The sequence below is a fragment of the Microcaecilia unicolor genome, chromosome 8 (assembly GCF_901765095.1).
Source record: "Microcaecilia unicolor chromosome 8, aMicUni1.1, whole genome shotgun sequence".
Classification (NCBI taxonomy): domain Eukaryota; kingdom Metazoa; phylum Chordata; class Amphibia; order Gymnophiona; family Siphonopidae; genus Microcaecilia; species Microcaecilia unicolor.
The window spans coordinates 103,297,028-103,317,737 of record NC_044038.1 but is presented as its reverse complement, the minus strand read 5'-3'; the positions used below and the strand labels follow the sequence as shown (position 1 = coordinate 103,317,737).

The 20,710-nt window shown below is 44.1% G+C and overlaps 1 protein-coding gene across 1 annotated transcript in view; it reads left to right on the top strand.

The window, feature by feature from the left end:
• Positions 1–20,710, top strand: part of HPN (hepsin) — a 639,182-nt gene that overhangs the window by 606,143 nt on the left and 12,329 nt on the right. The window contains exons 10-11 of the mRNA XM_030213574.1: positions 15,773–15,868; positions 17,822–17,964. Coding sequence (XP_030069434.1) covers positions 15,773–15,868; positions 17,822–17,964 — 239 coding nt within the window. The remainder of the gene's footprint in view (positions 1–15,772; positions 15,869–17,821; positions 17,965–20,710) is intronic.

The following is a 20,710-nucleotide window of genomic DNA, read 5'->3' as shown; positions in this document are numbered from 1 at the left end:
ATTAGGATGTTTTTGGCTGGGCGCTTTTAGTTTCCATTATCGCTAAAAAAAAACGCCCAGCTCAAAAACGTCCATTTTTTCGAAAATACGGTTTGGCCCGCCCCTTCACGGACCCGTTCTCGGAGATAAACGCCCATGGAGATAGGCGTTTCCGTTCGATTATGCCCCTCTTTGTAACTGAGGAATTCAGTCTCTCGATTGTCTGCCAGAGGGTGTCTAGCGTGACCACCATGTGAGGGTTCAACAATCCCTTCCTATCCGAGGTCACAAGAACCACCGCAGAACGCTCTGAGGAAAAGCCATTACCACAGGTACCAATCTGAGCGACTTCCGCAAGGCTGGGGCCCATCTTCTCTTCCCACATCACGGCAGGGCATGGTGGTGCTTCGGTATCCGGAGGTGAGAGCGTTGTCTTGTGATCCTGGAGCGTCGAGGTTCCTCCCTCAACGCTCAAAGCAGGAACCCACTCTGGTACTAATCTGTGGGCACCAGAGTGCGAAGCCATCTAGGGCTTGCTGTATCTGGGAGGAAGTAAGGGCAGGTAATGGTAAAGTCCTTACTGTCCCCTTTCTCTTAGTGTGAGGCATAGTGGAAGAACAAGAAAAAAAAACAAACAAAGAAACTTCAGCAATGAAGGAGGTTTGCCATCTGGTGTGACAGCAAGGCCATAGATCCCCTTTCTTGTCCTACACAGACCCTGCTTGAATACCTTCTATACTTGTCAGAATCTGGTCTCACAACCAACTCTGTAAAGGTTCACCTCAGTGCAATCAGTGCTTATCATCAGCGTGTAGAAGCAGTGGCGTTCCTAGGGGGGGGCGGTGGGTGCGGTCCGCCCTGGGTGCACACCGCTGGGGGGGTGCCGCGCGCACCTGTCCTCCGTTCGTTCCATGCTTCTTCTCTGCCCCGGAACAGGTTACTTCCTGTTCCGGGGCAGAGAAGAAGTATGGAACGAACGGAGGACAGGCGCGCGCGGCACCCCCACAGCGGCGTGCACCCAGAGGGGGGGGGTTCCTTCGTGGGGGGTGTCCTTTCGCCGGGGGGGTCGCGCTGCATCCGGGGGGCGCTGCACCGGGGGGGGCGGGGCACATTGGCAATCCGCCCCGGGTGTCAGCCCCCCCTAGGAACGCCACTGTGTAGAAGGCAATCCTATTTCTGGACAGCCTTTAGTTGTTCGCTTCATGAGAGGTTTGCTTTTGTCAAAGCCCCCTGTCAAACAGTGTCATGGGATCTCAACGTTGTTCTTACCCAGCTGATGAAACCTCCTTTTGAGCCACTGAATTCCTGCCACCTGAAGTACTCAGTGGCGTTCCTACCCTCAATGACACCCGGGGCAGATCGCCGATGCGCCCCCCCCCCCCCGCACGAAATGACACCTCTCCCCCGGGTGCACGCCGCTGGGGGGGGTGCCGCGGTGCGCGTCTGTGGGCTCCGAGTTCACTACGCTAACTTCGCTGGTTCGCTGCAGCTCCCTCTGCCCCAGAACAGGAAGTAACCTTAGGAGTGGATGCACCTTATACTAAGTTTCATCACAATAGAGTAGTCCTCCGCACACACCCTTAGTTTCTGCTGAAAGTGGTGCCGGAATTCCATCTGAACCAGTCAATTGTCCTGCCAACATTTTTTACCCTGGACTGCAAGAGAGCATTGGCCTTTTACATGGAGCAGACAAAGCCCTTCAGATAGTCCGCCCAGTTGTTTGTTTCTTTTATTCCCAACAGGAGGGGAATCGCCATCGGTAAACACACCATTTCCAATTGGCTAGCAGATTACATTTCCTTCTTGCTTACGCCCAAGGTGGGCTGACTCTGGAGGGTCATGTCACGGCTCATAATGTCAGAGCTATGGCTGCGTCGGTGGCTCACTTAAAGTTGAAGAGATTTGCAAAGCTGCCACATGGTCTTCAGTCCACACATTCACATCTCATTACTGCCTTCAGCAGGATGCCTGACGCAACAGTCGGTTTGGGCAGTCAGTGTTGCAGAATCTGTTTGGGGTTTAGAATCCAACTCCACCCTCCTAGGCCCATTTTGTTTTGTTCCAGGTTGCATTCTCAGCTAGTTTGTATATAGTTTTAGGTTATTCTACGTTATGTCCTCGCCATTGCGAGGCCCAATTGACCAGTGTTCATTGTTTTGGGTGAGCTTGGATGCTAGGGATACCCCACTGGTGAGAATATTACAGCTTGCTTGTCCTTGGAGAAAGCAAAGATACTTACCTGTAGCAGGTATTCTCCGAGGACAGCAGACTAATTATTCTCACAAACCCACCCACCTCCACTTGGAGTTGTCTTTTCTCTTTCTTACTTATGCTTTTCACTTAACTGAGGAGCACGGACGGGAAGGCACTCTGCGCATATGCGTTCGGACACGTGTCGTGCTCAGAAGGCTCTAGCAAAGGTTTTGCTATACAGAATGCCAGTTCCCAGGCAGGCGCGGATCGCTGACTCACTTGTGAGAATAATCAGCCTGCTGACCTCGGAGAATACCTGCTACAGGTAATTATCTTCGCTTTTCCTTTCACTAAATCCATGTTGACTTTTTCTTATTAATCCATGCTTTTGAATATGCTCTGTAATTTTGTTCTTTATAATAGTCTCTACCATTTTGCACCGATGTCAGGCTCACTGGTTTGTGATATCCCGGATCACCTCTTGAACACTTTTAAAAAATCAGCGTTACATTGGCCACCCTCCAATCTTCCGGTACCATGCTTGATTTTGAAGATAAGTTACATATTACTAACAATAGTTCTGCAAGTTCATTTTTCAATTCTATCAATACTCTGGGATGTATACCATCCGGTCCTGGCGATTTTTCTACTCTTGAATTTGTCAAATTGCTCCATTACATCTTACAGAAATTTGATTCAGTTTCTCTGACTCGTCAGCATTGAATACCATTTCTGGCACCAGTATCTCTCCCACATCTTCCTCTGTGAAGACCGAAGCAAAGAATTCATTTAATCTCTCCGCTATGGCCTTGTCTTCCCTGAGTGCCCCTTTTACCTCTTGGTCATCTAGCAGTCCAACCGATTCTTTTGCCGGCTTCTTGTTTGTAATATACCTAAAAAAAGCTTTTACTGTGTGTTTTTGCCTACAATGCAATCATCTTTTCAAAGTCTCTCTTTGCCTTCCTTATCAGAGGTTTGCATTTGATTTGTCATTCTTGATGTAGTTTCCTATTATTTTCAGTTGGATCCTTCTTCCATCTTCTGAAAGATTTAGCTCTAATATTTATTTATTTATTTGGATTTTGCTCACACCTTTTTCAGTAGTAGCTCAAAGTGAGTTACATTCAGGTACTCTGGATATTTCTCTGTCCCAGGAGGACTCACAATCTTAGTTTGTACCTGATAGCTTCCTTACCTCACCTTTTTAACCATTCTAATGTATTGGATATCCTATTTGTACTTCAGAGCTTATATCAAATATGATCATGTAATGATCAGTGTTATCAAGAGGCACCAGCATCATTACCTCCTTCACCAGATCATTTGCTCCACTAAGGTCTAGGTCTAGAATTGTTCTTTCTCTTGTTGACTCCTGAACCAGCTGCTTCATAAAGCAGTCCTTGAGTCCATCAAGGAATTTCATCTCTCTAGCATGCACTGATGTTACATTTATCCAGTCAATATCGGGGTAATTGAAATCACCCATTATTAACATGTTCCCCAGTTTGTTAGGCTCCCTAATTTCTGATAACATTTCTACATCTATCTCTTCATCCTGGCCAGGTGGACGGTAGTACACTTCTATCACAATCTTTTTCCCCTTTACACATGGAATTTCAATCTATAGGGATTCCAAGATGTTTTTTGTGTTCTGTAGAATTTTTAGTCTATTCAATTTAAGGCCCTCCTTAGCATATAATTCTAACCATCCACCAATTTGATTAACCCTATCACTGCGATATAATTTGTGTCCTGGTATGACAGTGTCCCACTGGTTATCCTTCTTCTACAGGTCTCAGAAGTGCCTATTATATCTATTTTTTCATTTAGTATAATATGTTCTAACTCTCCCATTTATTTCTTAGGCTTTTGGCATTCGCATATAGACATTTCAGACTATGTTCATTGTTCCTATTTATATCTTGCTCAGCAGTTGACAGTGATAATGTGCAATCTTGAAAATCTGTCTGCTTTTTATTTAAAGACTCCTGGTCTATTATTCTCTGTATTGCAACCTTGCTATTGGGTGCCCTATCTTCCCTGTTTTGGTGTTATCTTTGAAAGATACCTTATTCCGAACTGCTCGCTTTTGAGTGATTGTCTGCCTTCCCCCAGTTTCTAGTTTAAAAGCTGCTCTTTTAAAATGCCGATGTCAGCAGCCTGTTCCCACCCTGGCTAAGGTGGAGCCCATCCTTTCAGACTAGCCCCCCCTCCCCCTTCTCATTGTTCACTGAAATATTCATCTTGCAACTTCATTTTCCTGATTTCTTGGTTGATGTCACAGCTGTACATTGCTGAATTTCTTGAGTATCTTTTCTTCTCAATATCAGATTCCAAAAGGTGTTTGTATACCAGAGAAATAAAATGTCTGCAGAAGATAAGACAAGGTTCTTTAGTTCAGTTTCATTAGGTAAAGTCTCTATCCAAGTACTATATTTTCCATGCCCTCTCCAAACACATAAATCATTTCTGGACATTCTTTGTGATAGCAGTATAGCAGAAATTCTGGTAACTGGAATGTTGTCATCTAGGTAATCAGGCAAACAGGTGGTCACCCACAAAATTAGGATTCCCAACACAAGCATGACTGCACAGGTACTACCACACAGGTTAGTCATCCTGCTTTACCTTCTTCAACTGGGAAATATGTAGATATTTCTTTTGTCAGTGGTATTAAAAACAATGCCAACAACATTAAGTCCTAGAACATGTACTACAAGATAAGGACCTTTCCAGTTACTTTGTAAACTGTGCTTTTTAGGACCCATTCGTCTCCACATAACTAAATCTTCTTTATAAGGATTTTCTTGTTTTGGCCCCTGTTCATTTTCAGCTTCCTTTATACATGCTTTTACTCTACTGTGAAGGGTTTCCTTATCCCAGCACAGTTGTTTCACGTTCTGCAATACTGAAGTTGATAATACCTTCTCTTCTTCCAAATCCTTGAAGAAAGTGGAATTCACACAGAGCGGCATATCTGTACCCATTAAACACTGATATGGTGATACACCTCCTCTGGCTGCTTGTGGAAATGATCTTATAGAAGCAAGTATTATAGGCAAATGCCTTGGACAGTCTTTTCCTGACCTTGTCACTAACTTCTTCAAAGTTCTTTCACTGATTTGTTATATCTTTCGGCAATACCTGATGATTCAGGATGATATGGAATATGCAATAGAAATGTTATTCCCAAAGCTTTTAGCATGTGCTTAAACACTTCTCCCACAAATGCTGGACCCATATCTGAATCTATAATCTGTGGGGTTCCAAATGTAAAAATTACCTGTTCAAACAATAATTTTGCAGCTGCTTCGGCAATATGTCTCTCACATGGGAAAGCTTCCAGCCATCCACTAAATAAATCTACTACTGTTAGCAGATATTGATATCTCTCCTTAGATTGTGGCAATCCTTTAGTAAAATCTATTTGTACCCTAAACCATGGTCCTGTTCTTCTCTGCTGTAATAATATTGGTGATGTTGAATTAGAAGGAGCATTATTTTGCAAGCAAGGCAAATAGTTTTGCACATACTCCCTTATTTGTTCCTTCATTCCAGGCCATCTTCCTGCCTGTTGGACCCTATATAAGGTTCCCTTTATTCCTGGATATTCTAAGGAATGTGCTTGTCATGTTAATTTCCACTTTAAGTCTGATCACTCTCCTTTTCTGTCAGTGGTGTAGGAGAATCCTGTACGGACTTCTGTCTATTCTCTTTCTGTTCTGTATCTACTCCTGATCTAGTTATCACAGTTGTAGGGATTAAGGATCTCACCTTCAGATCCACTTCCCTATTTAAATCATGAATTGCTGATCTAATGTTAGTGTGTGCTGGTACATGCACTACACTAGGTGACACCTCTGCATCTTTTAATATTTCAGCTATCTCTTTCCAACTTTCAAAATATCTTATAGGAGAATGGAACAAAGTATTTGTTCTACTTCCTAGTGGTGGAAGTAACTGTTTTTGCACCCAAAAGTGTAAACCTCCTGCTAGTACTGATTCTAAGTACTTGGAATCTATTATCAATAATGTTGGCATGGCTAACAATTTGTTTTCTTTCATATACTTCAATACTAACAGCAAAGCTTCCAATTCTGCTTTCCGTAAGAAGTATTAGCTGGTAAATATATAGTTGTAATACAGTTTCCTTGTGCTGAAATTGCTGCAGCTAGTTCCTATGTGTACTACTGATGTTCCATCTATGGCCCAAACTTGGGTAGGTAAAAATTCCTTTACTTTTCTTATGGCTTCTTCTATCACAGGTAATATGAATGGAGATTTTATCTTACCATTAGATGCATCACAGATATGGGTGGCTCCCATTTCAATAATCACTGAAATCAGTAACTCACTAATGGGGTCTGGTCTACATTCACGTTCTATTTGTACCCCTCTGCTGGAACAGTACAAAGTCCACTTCATCAATCAATTTCTAGAAATGGTTGAGGAATTAAATACCCCTGTCAAAAGACTTTGTAAAGGTGAATGAGTTGAATGGGGTGATTGGATAACAATTTTTGCTTCTCCAGTAATAGGCTAGGCATGTTCCAAAGCCCATACAGTAGTCCCACATATTTGATCACACAAACTCCACCTACTTTCTGTGTGATCTTGCAATCCCCCAGGACTTAAAGGACCCATTTATCCTCCAAGTCCCTCTTCTTTCCCATCTCCCATTCGCTCTCCCAGAGTCCTCACTCTTTCCTCTCAAGGCATCTTTCTCCCTTCACATCTACCAGGTCTTGCAGTTTCTTCCCCCTTGCACCTACTTGCCTCCAATCCAAGTTCTCATTCTCCTACTAGACTTACCCTAACATATGCCTCCTGTTTGTCCCTCTCGTTCTCTTCCCTCCCCAACCCAACCACTTGCCTGATTCCTCTTTTTCATTCCCTCCCTCCCTCTCTGACCTTCCCAGCATGGTACCACATTATGCCTGCACTATGATCATCTTCAAAATTCACATTGCCACTGCTTCTTATGCAATACTTGTGGTTTGTAAGATCAGCATCAAGGGCATGCCTACTGCAAGTTTTATGCATATTCTGGTGCAGGGACAATATGGAGCTAACTTGAAGGCAGCAATGGTAAGATATCCTGAAGGTCCTTGTGGCAGACCTTAAAGGAATATTGCTGCTCATGGATAGTGCCAGACCTAGCTGGGGGTCCGGATGGGAGGTGGGCAAGAAGGACTGTCCAGTTCAAATCTAAACGCTGGGCCTTGCTTGGAAAGGTGATCAGTGTTGATCATACACATGGGGTTGTGTCCTTCACAGATTGGGACGGGGTGAAGATGAGGAATATGTATGTATTTGTACTACCTCGATGAATGCTGAAAAACCTGTATATGTAAACTATGCACATATTTAAAAAAAAATCAAGTGTGTTCAAACAGTCTTCTGTTGCTGCTAGAATGCTATTTTTTTATTAGAGCTAAATACATTTATTTTATTCATCTATTCATAAAGGCAGTTAATAAATCCCAATAAATAAATAAATAAATACAGCTAAATATAGTCACATTGTATAAGTCTGTGGCTAGTTACTCAGTGGTAAACGATTCTCAAATGGCATTTCCTTAGCATCTGGGCTGTACTATCCTGAGCAAGTGGATATTATCCTTTCCTGCCAGCAGAGAGAGATATCTTTCACAGTGATCTCACTAGTACAAAGGGGGCTGTGCTCAGTGGAAAGCTCCAGTATTTTCTCTACCTCAGCAGAGGGTAGGTTAGTCAGGCTATTGCTCCTGGTATCTGGCCTAGCTCCCAGCAGTACATAAGTATTACCATACTGGGAAAGACCAAAGGTCCATCAAGCCCAGCATCCTGCCTCCAACAGTGGCCAATCCAGGTCACAGATACCCGGCAAGATCCCAAAAATGTACAAAACATTTTATACTGCTTATCCCAGAAATAGTGGATTTTCCCCTAGTCCATTTAATAACGGTCTATGGACTTTTCCTTTAGGAAGCCGTCCAAACCTTTTTTAAACTCCGCTAAGCTAACTGCCTTTACCACATTCTCTGGCAATGAATTCCAGAGTTTAATTACCCGTTGAGTGAAGAAAACGTTTCTCTGATTTGTTTGAAATTTACTACATTATAGCTTCATCGCATGCCCCCTAGTTCTAGTATTTTGGAAAGCGTGAACAGACGCTTCACATCTACCCGTTCAACTCCACTCATTATTTTATAGACCTCTATCATATCTCCCCTCAGCCGCCTTTTCTCCAAGCTGAAGAGCCCTAGCCGCTTTAGCCTTTCCTCATAGGGAAGTCGTCCCATCCCGTTTATCTTTTTCGTCGCTTTTCTCTGCACCTTTTCCAATTCCACTATATCTTTTTTGAGATGCGGCGACCAGAATTGAATACAATATTTGAGGTGCGGTCGCACCATGGAGCGATACAAAGGCATTATAACATCCTCATTTTTGTTTTCCATTCCTTTCCTAATAATACCTAACATTCTATTTGCTTTCTTAGCCACAGCAGCACACTGAGCAGAAGGTCTCAATGTAACATCAACGACGACACCTAAATCCCTTTCTTGGTGACTCCTAACGTGGAACCTTGCATGACATAGCTATAATTCGGGTTCCTCTTTCCCACATGCATCACTTTACACTTGCTCACATTTAACGTCATCTGCCATTTAGATTCCCAGTTTCGTAAGGTCCGCTTGTAATTTTTCACAATCCTCCTGCGATTTAACGACTTTGAATAACTTTGTGTCATCAGCAAATTTAATTACCTCACTAGTTACTCCCATCTCTAGGTCATTTATAAATATGTTAAAAAGCAGTGGTCCCAGCACAGAGCCCTGGAGAAGCCCACTAACTATCCTTCTCCATTGAGAATACTGACCATTTAACCCTACTCTGATTTCTATCTTTAAACCCGTTTTTAATCCACAATAGAACAGTACCTCCTATCCCATGACTCTCCAATTTCCTCTGGAGTCTTTCAAGAGGTACTTTGTCAAACGCCTTCTGAAAATCCAGATACACAATATCAACCGGCTCCCCTTTATCCACATGTAGTAGATTGGTGAGGCAAGATTTCCCTTCACTAAATCCATGTTGACTTTGTCTCATTAATCCATGCTTTTGAATATGCTCTGTAATTTTGTTCACAGCTTGGTTGTCTAACGGCTGGCTTCCAGGTTTCCGGAACCACAGACTGCTGCCCCCAGTCAATGCTTGATAGGAACCACAAGGTGAGCTTTATAGGTTGGCCCTGCCATGGGGGATGATGATCCCCAACCCCTCCCCCCTGTTGCCCTTGCACTTTCTTGGGTGCGTTCTCCCCCCTCCGCCTCCCCTGGAGCTCCATGCAAAAAACTTGGCTCGGTTTGTCTGGTTCAGCTTGCCCCTGAAAAGGGAATTAAGTTGTTTAAAAGAAAAAAGAAAGCTGCCTTTGCAGCCTTTAGAGATGCAGCACACTTGGAACAAGTCAGACTGCGATCAGCTCGTACAGATTGGCAGGTCAAAGCGCTTTGGCTAGGCATTCCCACCCGGCTGGAAGCTCTATACAGCTGCCAGTTGCCTGCCCTGTGCCCCTCCTGTGATAGTTTCTGATTTCAGAAACAGTCTAAGGAGAAGTGCCCACATGACTCTGGAGACTATGCTCAGAGACTGTGGAACCAGCAGTCCTGTTATTTTGGTGGGAACGACAGTCATTTTGAGTGCAAGCAATTTTTCTTCTGCCTCTGTATTTCTGCTTCTTGGGGAGTAAAGACTGGTGTCTATCGTCTCACCTCAGGTCCATCCTTGGAGTGAAGGAGTCCCAGTGAGGCCCTGAATTCCAGTTGTCCAGCATCTTTTTCTCCTTTTTAAACAGGCTTTAGCCTCTGAGGCTGGTTCCCCTTCCTCTGCAGGACCACAGAGGGGCCCCTCCCACAGTCCAAATGACTCTGGGGGTACCATGTACTCATGGAATTTCCAGCAGGGTTGGACTCCACTTTTGGAGATACAGGGAACCTTTGGGACCTGATCCCCCCTCTTCTCCTTCATTCGCTTTATGCGGTGGGAAGAGCTTCCTGTCAGATTGATTCAGTATTGGAGGCTCTTGGTCTCTCTACTTGGGAGGATGACTCATCGGAGGATGACCCCATTTTGGAAGGTTTGGAAGAACACCTGAATCTTTTCTGCTTTATAAAGCTCTTACCGCTTGATGCTGGCAGAGTCGGAGTCCCAGGTTTTGGACCGGTTGTATCCTCTTGCTCCCAAGGATATGGACATACTTGGGGGTACCTAAGGTGGATGCTGTGGTCACGACTGGGACAAAAATATTTTTTAAAAGACTGCTGTTCCTGTGCAGGGTAGCTCAATTTTCAAGGAGTTTCATAAAAAGGGATAACGGTGGAATAACAGTTTATTCTCTGTTTTTTCACTAGTGCTGCTAGTGTGCTGGCTACTATATGTGCTGATTACGTGAAAAGGGCTGTGCTGCGTTGGTTCCAGCAGTTTGCCCAAATCCCCTGAAGTTTCTCACTTGGTCAGGGGCTGTTTTCTTGGTTGGTGTCTTGTATGACTTGTGCACCTTCATCTCACTATGTGAGTGGTAGGCCTGAGGCTGCCATAGCTTCGCCACTTGTGGGCCTGAAGCGGCCATACCTTCACAACTGGGCAGTGAATATGGCCCCTAAGAAACTCATCAGCCAGTTGTTCCTTCAGGACTGGCTGCTCTTGGTAAGGATTTGGAGCAGTCAGTTAAGGGCATGGAAGATGCTTTGCCTTTCCAGCTGCCCGAGTAAAGACAGAAGAGCTCCCAGTGGCCTCGAGAAACTAAGGTTCATGCAAGAGAGGCCCCAAAAGGAGAGGGGATTCAGGACCCTCTGTTGTAGTTGGGGCACACAGGACTACCCAATTAGGGTATGCCAGACCCCTCATATCATCTCCCTGTGGCTCAAAGATACAGAGACAAGCAGTCACGCTTATGTTGCAGCACCTCCTGGAGCTGGAGCTGAGAGTAGTGGAGCCTTCTCTGTCCACAGAGCAGGGACAGGGGATGTTGCTCCATTTATTTTGTGGTCCCAAAGAAAGGTGGTTCTTTTAGTCTGATCCTGGTCCATAGAGGATTAAACACCTGCCTCTCAAAGTCCAGCACTTTCAGATGGAGATTCTCATCTTCGTGATCTCTTCAGTTCACCTTAGATAAATCTGACCTCCTCAACATCTTGAAGGCTTACCTCAATATCCCCATCAGGGAGGCACTATCTCCATTGTTATATGCTCTATACTCAACAACTATTGCACATATATTTATCTTTATTGCATCAATTAATCTCATAAACTTAACAATTATTGTCTAAAATCCCCATATCTCTATCATTCATTCATTCATCCTTTCACTCTAATTCAAATCTATAAAACTAATATCAAACTCTATAACATTAGAATTCCCAGAATCATAGTATCACTTGTAATCTTTTAACAAAATATACTTTTTCAACAACAACACTGGTGTGAAACTTGTTAATTACACTGTCAGTCAAAGCACTTTTTCTTCATTACGATCTTATCTTAATCTGTTCATAACCTGATGTAGACTCTCTGTAGCCGTGTGAAGATCAGTCCATTAATTAAGTCAATTACCCACCACAGCAGGTTTAAAGCAAGATTTATATTCCATCGTAAACCACAACTGATTTACTGTGTGCTGTGATACTGAATGACAGTAGTTCCATTCACCGTGATTCCACTCTTCACGGGACTAATGTTGAATCTGTTCCTTGAATTTCAAACTGCTTCACTGAAGCCGTCCTCTCATTTGTTTACTGAAACAATTGTACACAGACCCTACACGATCGTGTTTCGCAAATTTTGCGTCTTCAGGGGTCAGTAATCTAAATAAACAACAATAATAACATACATTTGTATTTACCAAACATTATTTCAACCCTATTTAAAACCCAATATTGTAAACTCTTACCGGCTCTACAAGTGGCCAAACATTCTACAATCCTGGATGTGCTGGTGGCAACGCCTGAAAGACGCCCACACATGCGCATACCACGGCTTCAAGGAGACTATGTTTAAATACCCTCTCATAAATTTACAAATCCTGGACGTGCCGGTAGCCACGCCTCAAAAGACGCCCACACCTGCACATTCCAAGGCTTCAAAGAAACTAAATTTAGAGAATCTGGATCCCTTTTGGTTTATGGTTTTCCCTTGCCAGGTGGCGCTCAGAAAAGAAAAGGTTCTCATGATTGCTGCCTTGCTTAAGGCATACAAATTTTCCTCTTCCTAGGCCTGTTCCGGGTTTGGAAGGTCTTTGAGAGCTGGTGTGCCTAGCTTTCACCTTCCCCTTGGAAGGTGCAGATTCCTGAGGTTCTTGGGTTTCTAAATCAGGGGTTCGACCAGGGGTTGGTGCTGAACTCTCTAAAGGTTCAGCTGGAGACTCCTTCCTGTTTTATGGTCTCAAGTTGGCTCTGATTAAGGACTTTACTCTAAATACTGTGTTCCTAGTGACAATTTCAACTGCCAGAGGAATGCCTGAGCTTCAGTCTTTGTCCTGTCGAGACCCTTATCTCTCTTACAATGTCAACACAGTACACAATAAAACAACTTAATAGACATCATAGGGTCTAAATGAAGGTGGAGCATATAGACAGCTAAGATAAAATCACAGGAGTTAGAGAATAAGAGGACTTATTTAAGTTGCATATGGAGTCAGAAAAGTACATGAAAATTATCTCAGCTAGGGTAGGAGTGGATAAGCAAGTCCAGCTACCTACTGTATTAGCAGCCACTGTTGTCTTTTTGTGTGTGAGACTAGCAAGCTAGTTGCTGCTTCAATTAAAGGCTTGAGAGAAGAGCAAAGCTTTCACCTGCTTCCTGAAGCAGAAATGGTCTTGTGCTGAGTGAATTTCAAGAAGCGCATTCTAGAGTGTGGGAGCTACTCCAGAGAAGACTTCATGGCAGGTGTCACATCAAGTGATGTCCTTTGGAGAGGGTGTGATTAGGGATACTCCTTGGGAATTTAATGACCTTGGAAGTGTGTAGAGGGAAGTCCTGTTCTTCAAGTACTCTGACCCTTTTCCTTTAAGGATTTTGAAGGTCAGACACATTGTACTGGTAGCCAGTAAAATTTTGTAGAAAGGGTGTGATGTATATAGAATTTGTGTACGTTGTACACCTTGCTGTTTGTTTTTATTATAGTCTGGGAATATATTTTGTGTATATGCTCTTTAATTGTAATGTTTGTTTATTCTATCACTTGCTATATCGCTGTTCAGTTGAACAATCAAAGCAGTTTACAATTAATAAGTTAATATATTAATAGAGTCATCATCCAAGAAAAAGATCTGAGAAGTCATGGATAATTGAGCATGGTACCGGAAGATTGGAAGGTGGCCAATGTAACACCAATTTTTTTTAAAGGGTTCCAGAGGAGATCCAGGAAATTATAGATCGCTGAGCTTGACATCGGTGCCGGGCAAAATGGTAGAGACTATTATAAAGAACAAAATTACAGAGCATATTCAAAAGCATGAATTAATGAGACAAAGCAAATATGGATTTAGTGAAGGGAAATCGCACGTCACCAATCTATTACATTTCTTTGAAGGGGTGAACAAACGTGGATAAAGGTGAGCCAGTTGATATTGTGTATCTGGATTTTCAAAAGGCGTTTGGCAAAGTACCCCATGAAAGACTTCAGAGGACATTGGAGAGTCATGGGATAGGAGGTCCTATTGTGAATTAAAAACTGGTGAAAAAATAGAAAACAGAATAGGGTTAAATGCTCAGTATTCTCAATGAAGATAGTGGGGTTACCGAGGGGTCTGTGCTGAGACCGCTGCTTTTTAACATATTTATAAATGATCTAGAGATGGGAGTAACTAGTGAGGTAATTAAATTTGCTGATGACACAAAGTTATTCAAAATTGTTAAATCGCAAGAGGATTGTGAAAAATTACAAGAGGACCTTACGAGACTGGGCATCTAAATGGCAGATGACGTTTAATGTGAGCAAGTGCAAAGTGATGCATGTGGGAAAGAGGAACCTGAATTATAGCTATGTAATGCAAGGTTTCACATTAGGAGTCATGACCAAGAAAGGGATCTAGGCGTCGTCGTTGATGATACGTTGAAACCCTCTGCTCAGTGTGTTGCTGTGGCTAATAAAGCAAATAGAATGTTAGGTATTATTAGGAAAGGAATGGAAAACAAAAATGAGGATGTTATAATGCCTTTGTATCGCTCCATGGTGCGACCACACCTCAAATATTGTGTTCAATTCTGGTCGCCGCATCTCTAAAAAGATATAGTGGAATTGGAAAAGGTGCAGAGAAGGGCGACGAAAAAGATAAAGGGGACGGGACGACTTCCCTATGAGGAAAGGCTAAAGCGGCTAGGGCTCTTCAGCTTGGAGAAAAGGCGGCTGAGGGGAGATATGATAGAGGTCTATAAAATAATGAGTGGAGTGGAACAGGTAGACGTGAATCATTTGTTTACTCTCTCCAAAAATACTAGGAGTAGGGGGCATGCAATGAAGCTACAAAGTAGTAAATTTAAAACAAATCAGAGAAAATATTGCTTCACTCAACGTGTAATTAAACTCTGGATATCGTTGCCAGAAAATATGGTAAAAGCAGTTAGCTTAGCGGGATTTTAAAAAGGCTTGGACAGCTTCCTAAAGGAAAAGTCCATAGACCATTAATAAAATGACTTGGGGAAAATCCACTGCTTATTTCGGGGATAAGCAGCATAAAATGTATTGAACTTTTTTGGGATCTTGCCAGATATTTGTGACCTGAATTGGCCACTGTTTGGAAACAGGATGCTGGGCTTGATGGACCTTTGGTGTGTCCCAGTGTGGCAATAATTATGTACTCATGTATATTGTGGCTGCTAAAAATGTTAAGGATAGAGAGCAAAACTGAGAATGTTAAAATATTAGCGATTGTTTAAAAACAGATGGAGAACAAAACAGAATATTAGGCCTCTGTGTGCAATTCTGGATGGTGCAACTGAAAAAAATAGTGCAACTGGAAAAGTGTGAAAAAAAGATAAAGGGAATAAAACACCTTTCTGTCTAAACAGGTTAGAGATCTTAGAGCTTGGAGAAAAGATGACTGAGAAAGAATATGATAGACGTTTATAAAATTATGATTGGGATGGAATGGTTAAATAAGGAAAGGGTGTTTGACCTCTCAAAGAACACAAAAAAAAGAGGATACTCCATGAAACTAATAACCAGCAGGTTGGAAAGGGATTGTACAAATTTTGTTTTCATGCAGCAGATAATTAAACCGTGAAATCTGTTGCCAGAAGATGTGGTCAAGGTGAGCAACATAACAAGGTTCAAAAAATGTTTGGACAAGTTCCTGGAAGAAAAGTCCATGAAAAAATTATTAACCAGATACACCTAGGAGAGCCATTGCTTACTCCTGGAAATGAACTATAAAAAATAGATGTACTTTTTTGGGACCTATGTTTTTGTGACCCATTCCAACCACTGCTGAGATGTTAGGTTCAATGGCCTTGGTCTGACTCAGCATGGCTTTTCATATGTTCTAATAACCTGAGTGTATGGAGTGTGCATATTTTTGGCATATACCGCCTTTTGTTTTGTTTTTTTCTCTCCATTCAGAGTTTATCCAGCCAACGTGCCTCCCTGCTTTGGGGCAACATCTTGTTGATGGAAAAACCTGCACTGTGACTGGCTGGGGAAACACTATGTACTATGGTGAGTGTGACATGTGTCGTCTGTAGTATATTCAGTGTTGTTAAAGTAAAGATAACTGCATATTTTGTTACTTAAGTAAAAGTAAAAAGTACATTGAAAATTGCATTTAAAATGTACTCAAGTAAAAAAGTGCCTAGGTAAAAAATAAAAAGTACTGCGACTACAAAATGTGTGTTTGTTTATTAAATATGATATACTGCTAATGGCAGTTGTATCACAGGAGTGAACAGAGTAAATTAACATATTTCCATTTAATTAATCATATAATAAAAAAGTCCCATAACAAATGATAAACAACAAGTATCTAATCATGTTTTCCTTTTTCTACTGGGTGCCACTGCCCTTCCCTACTCCTCCATTCCTCCATGTAGCCCAGCATCAACCCTGCCCTGTCCTCCCCCTCCCCCATAGTCTGGCATAATGACATCAGCCATCCCTTCCCAATCCAGCAATCCCCCACCCAAAAGCCCACCAGCATTACAAATAAAACTTTTTTTTTTTTTTACCTTGGCTGGAGTAGAGACAGAGCTAAGGGAAGCTGCAGCTATAGCAGAGGCTCTCAACTCTTGAGCAGCAGGAAACAAGGCCGGGGAGAAGGGCCCACCCGTAGGTACCTGCCTGCTTAAAACTTTTTTTTTCCAATGCAAAGTCGCAGTATTGAGGAACTGAATGGCAAGATAGGCAGCAAGGAGAGAGCTGCAGTGGTTGACGTAAACAACCTCGGGTAGGCTGCAAGGTCCCAGCAGTGAACAGGCAACCTCCGGCAGGTTATGTCGCATTCTCTCTGCCACATCCCACCCATTCGGAGGAGGTGGGATACGTCAGAAAGAAGGCCCCAGAGTCCGCTGGAGGTTTGCCTGTCTTCACTGCTGCAACCTTGTAGTCCGTCAGAGATTGTCTATATTAATGGCTATGGCTGACAGCTAGGGAAGGGAAGATAAGTTTTAAGAACTGCATGAGGGGAGGGAGAGTAATGCTATTGCCAGACACACAGAGTGAGGAAAGAAAAAATTGCAAAATAGAGAGACCTCTTAACTGCTGCAACTGCTGGAGACTGAAGGAAAATTTTAAGGACCCATGGGGGGAAAGCGGGAGGGAAGATGTCAGAGCCATGTGAAAAGGAGGAGGGGGAAAATTTAGTACTTCAGCCTTTTACTTGTAACAAAGCAGTATGTAACAAGGTAAAAGTACTTAAAACTGTCTCAGATAATACTTCATTACAAGTAAAAGTACTCATGCTTGTCTTGTACTCGGTAACAAGTAAAAGTAATAAAATGTATTGTAGCACGTACTTTTACTTTGTACTTTTACTAATACAACACAGTGCTATTAGTCCAATTATAGCACCTAGTGAGTGTGGTTACTCTGTAGTGTTTGTAATGTGGCTATCTGTGAGATAGTGTTGTATGCAATTCACTGTACTGAGGGTGGCAAACAGCATTCTGGATATAACAAGGGTCTGTATGAGTATAATGGAATTTTGTAAGTCCTTTCTGTTGCTAACTTCCTGCCATACCGGAATGTCCTCTTGATTCTGTTCCTCTGATGCTCTGCTTCTCCTATTGGTCCTCCTCATATCTTTTCTGATTATCTGTCTGGCTGTCCCTTACTGCATCTCCTCTTCATTCCATTTCTCTGACACTCCTGCATCTCCTCCACATCCCCTCCTTCTTACACTCTGTCCCTCTCCCCTTCTGTCATCGCCTCTTCATTCCCTTTCTCTGACCCTCTCCCCCTTCTGGCATCTCCTCTACATTCCCTCTTTCTGACATTCCTGCCCCTCTCTCCTTCTGGCATCATCTCCTCATTCCCTTTCTCTGACATTCCTCCTCCTCTCCTCTTCTGGCATTTCCTCCTCATCTCTGCTCTGACGTCCCTGCCCCTCTCCCTTTCTGGCATCCCTTCTTCACCCCTTCTCTCTGATGCTCTGCTTCTGCATTTTTTGCTTCTCAGGGAAGCCAGCTGACGTTTTACAAGAAGCAAATGTACCAATCATCCCTAGTGCTGTATGCAATGGACCTGAATTCTACAGGAACCAGATCACACCAAAAATGTTTTGTGCTGGTTATGTGCATGGAGAGATTGATGCTTGTCAGGTAATCAGTTAAAGATCTCGTTTATAATATTGTGATTAGAGAGTGTAAATAAGAATTTGGTCTTTTTACAACTATCCCAATAATCATACATATCCCAGTAAAAGATCAGAATGATAAAAGACCAGGCCACATATGAGAAAAGCAATTTATTAACTTACCAACAGAGTATACAAAATCAATATAAATTTTCTCATAGGAGAACAGTTCTGCTTATACAAAAGTATTGGCCGAGACTGTCTCAAACATTCACTAATCAGGCTGCTGCTTATATGCTGTGTCTGTACAAAGCCCTTTCAGAAAACATTAGTTCATTCTTCTCACTCATCATCTTTTTCTCTTGTGTTGTTCAGCCAAAAACTCCCTGCTACATTTCTATTATCTCATGTTCTGTTTCCTGAACTCCTGTTCACATACCATTCTAGCTACAGTCATGTCTGGTAGTTTGATCGGCCTTAGTTTGATCGGCCTTCACCTTTAGCAACATCCCTTGATCCATAACCATGCTGCTATTTCTTCATCTCCCCACTTGAAGGCCTTCCTGGAAGGGCTTCACATTGAACTTGGGTAGTGGGCTTTGTTCCCTCTGGCTATGCAAAGAAACCCAATTTTTGTTATCTGTGTTTGGTAAAAGGTTGCGACACATAAGTCACCGGAAACATGAACCACAGCCTAGTCCTGCACCTAGGACCTGTGTCTCGCCTCTGTTTCTGTACTGGACTGTACCAGCTACCATATTAGTTAATAAGATACGCTATTAGTGCCCCTGTAGTAGGCTGTCTTAGGTGATAGGCCATTCAAGTCCCATAAGCAGGATGGGAATCCTAACTTACTCGTCATCGCCATACTACCTCATGAGCAGTAAATATGGCGAGTTCAGTTTCCTGCATAAATGGCGTATAACCCATCACAAAGGTGAATCACAAAAATGGTTTGGCCACAGTGGCCAGACAAATTTAAATACACAAAGCCAAAATGAACAAGGTGGGCAGAAACAACTAACATGGTCAGGCACATATCTGGATGTTCCTAATACATTAGTTCTATAGTACACCTAGACTAAATATTTAAAATGTTTAAAACACATGTGAACAACATCTCTAGCTATCTACGAGTGTGCAATGGTTAAATAGATGTTAGCTAGATTATACAGAGATATCGTCACTATCAGTAGTTCTAACTTTTAAACGCTCATACACAGTGGTGTGCTGGAGCCGGCTCGCACCGGCTCGCAAGAGCCGGTTGTTAAATTTTCTTCCGGCTTGTGAGCCGGTTGTTGCAAATAGCGAGCCGGCTCTGGCTCTCCTCCCTCCCTCCGGATCCGCCTCACCGCCCGCTTGTTTTTTAAATACTTCGCTTCCAGCACCGAGTCGCCGACTGTCCTGAGTCCTCCCTTGCCGATTTGCACTTTAAAAATGGCCGCCGAGACTTCCAGAGGCGGCCTCGCGAGACTTCGGCTGAAGTCTCGGTGGCCATTTTGAAGCGCGAATCAGCAAGGGAGGACTCAGGACAGTCGGCGACTCGGCGCTGGAAGCGAAGAATTTAAAAAACAAGCGGGCGCGCAGTGAGGGACCGGATCGGGAGGGAGGGAGGGAGGAGAAGAAGAAGAATTTCATAAAACAACTCGGGAGGGGATGGCAGGGGGGAAAAGAGAGTCGCTGCTGGGCATGGGTGGATGGAGGGGGCTGCTGGACATGGGTGCATGCAGGGCAGGGGAAAGGAGGGTCACTACTGGACATGGGTGCATGCAGGGGAGAGAAGGGTCACTGCTGGACATCTGGGTGCATGCAGGGCAGGGCAGAAGAGGGTCGCTGGGTATGGGTGCATGCAGGGCAGGGGAGAGGAGGGTCACTGCTGGACATGGGTGCATGCAGGGCAGGGGAGAGGAGGGTACACTGCTGGACATGGGTGCATGCAGAGCAGGGGAAAGGAGGGTCACTGCTGGACATGAGTGCATGCAGGGGAGAGAAGGGTCACTGCTGGACATCTGGGTGCATGCAGGGCAGGGCAGAGGAGGGTCGCTGGGTATGGGTGCATGCAGGGCAGGGGAGAGGAGGGTCACTGCTGGACATGGATGCATGCAGGGCAGGGGAGAGGAGGGTACACTGCTGGACATGGGTGCATGCAGGGCAGGGGAAAGGAGGGTCACTGCTGCACATGGGTGCATGCAGGGGAGAGGAGGGTCACTGCTAGACATCTGGGTGCATGCAGGGCAGGGCAGAGGAGGGTCGCTGGGTATGGGTGCATGCAGGGCAGGGGAGAGGAGGGTCACTGCTGGACATGGGTGCATGCAGGGCAGGGGAGAGGAGGGTACACTGCTGGACATGGGTGCATGCAGTGCAGGGGAAAGGAGGGTCACTGCTAGACATCTGGGTGCATGCAGGGCAGGGCAGAGGAGGGTCGCTGGGTATGGGTGCATGCAGGGCAGGGGAGAGGAGGGTCACTGCTGGACATGGGTGCATGCAGGGCAGGGGAAAGGAGGGTCACTGCTGCACATGGGTGCATGCAGGGGAGAGGAGGGTCACTGCTAGACATCTGGGTGCATGCAGGGCAGGGCAGAGGAGGGTCGCTGGGTATGGGTGCATGCAGGGCAGGGGAGAGGAGGGTCACTGCTGGACATGGGTGCATGCAGGGCAGGGGAGAGGAGGGTACACTGCTGGACATGGGTGCATGCAGGGCAGGGGAAAAGAGGGTCACTGCTGCACATGGGTGCATGCAGGGGAGAGGAGGGTCACTGCTAGACATCTGG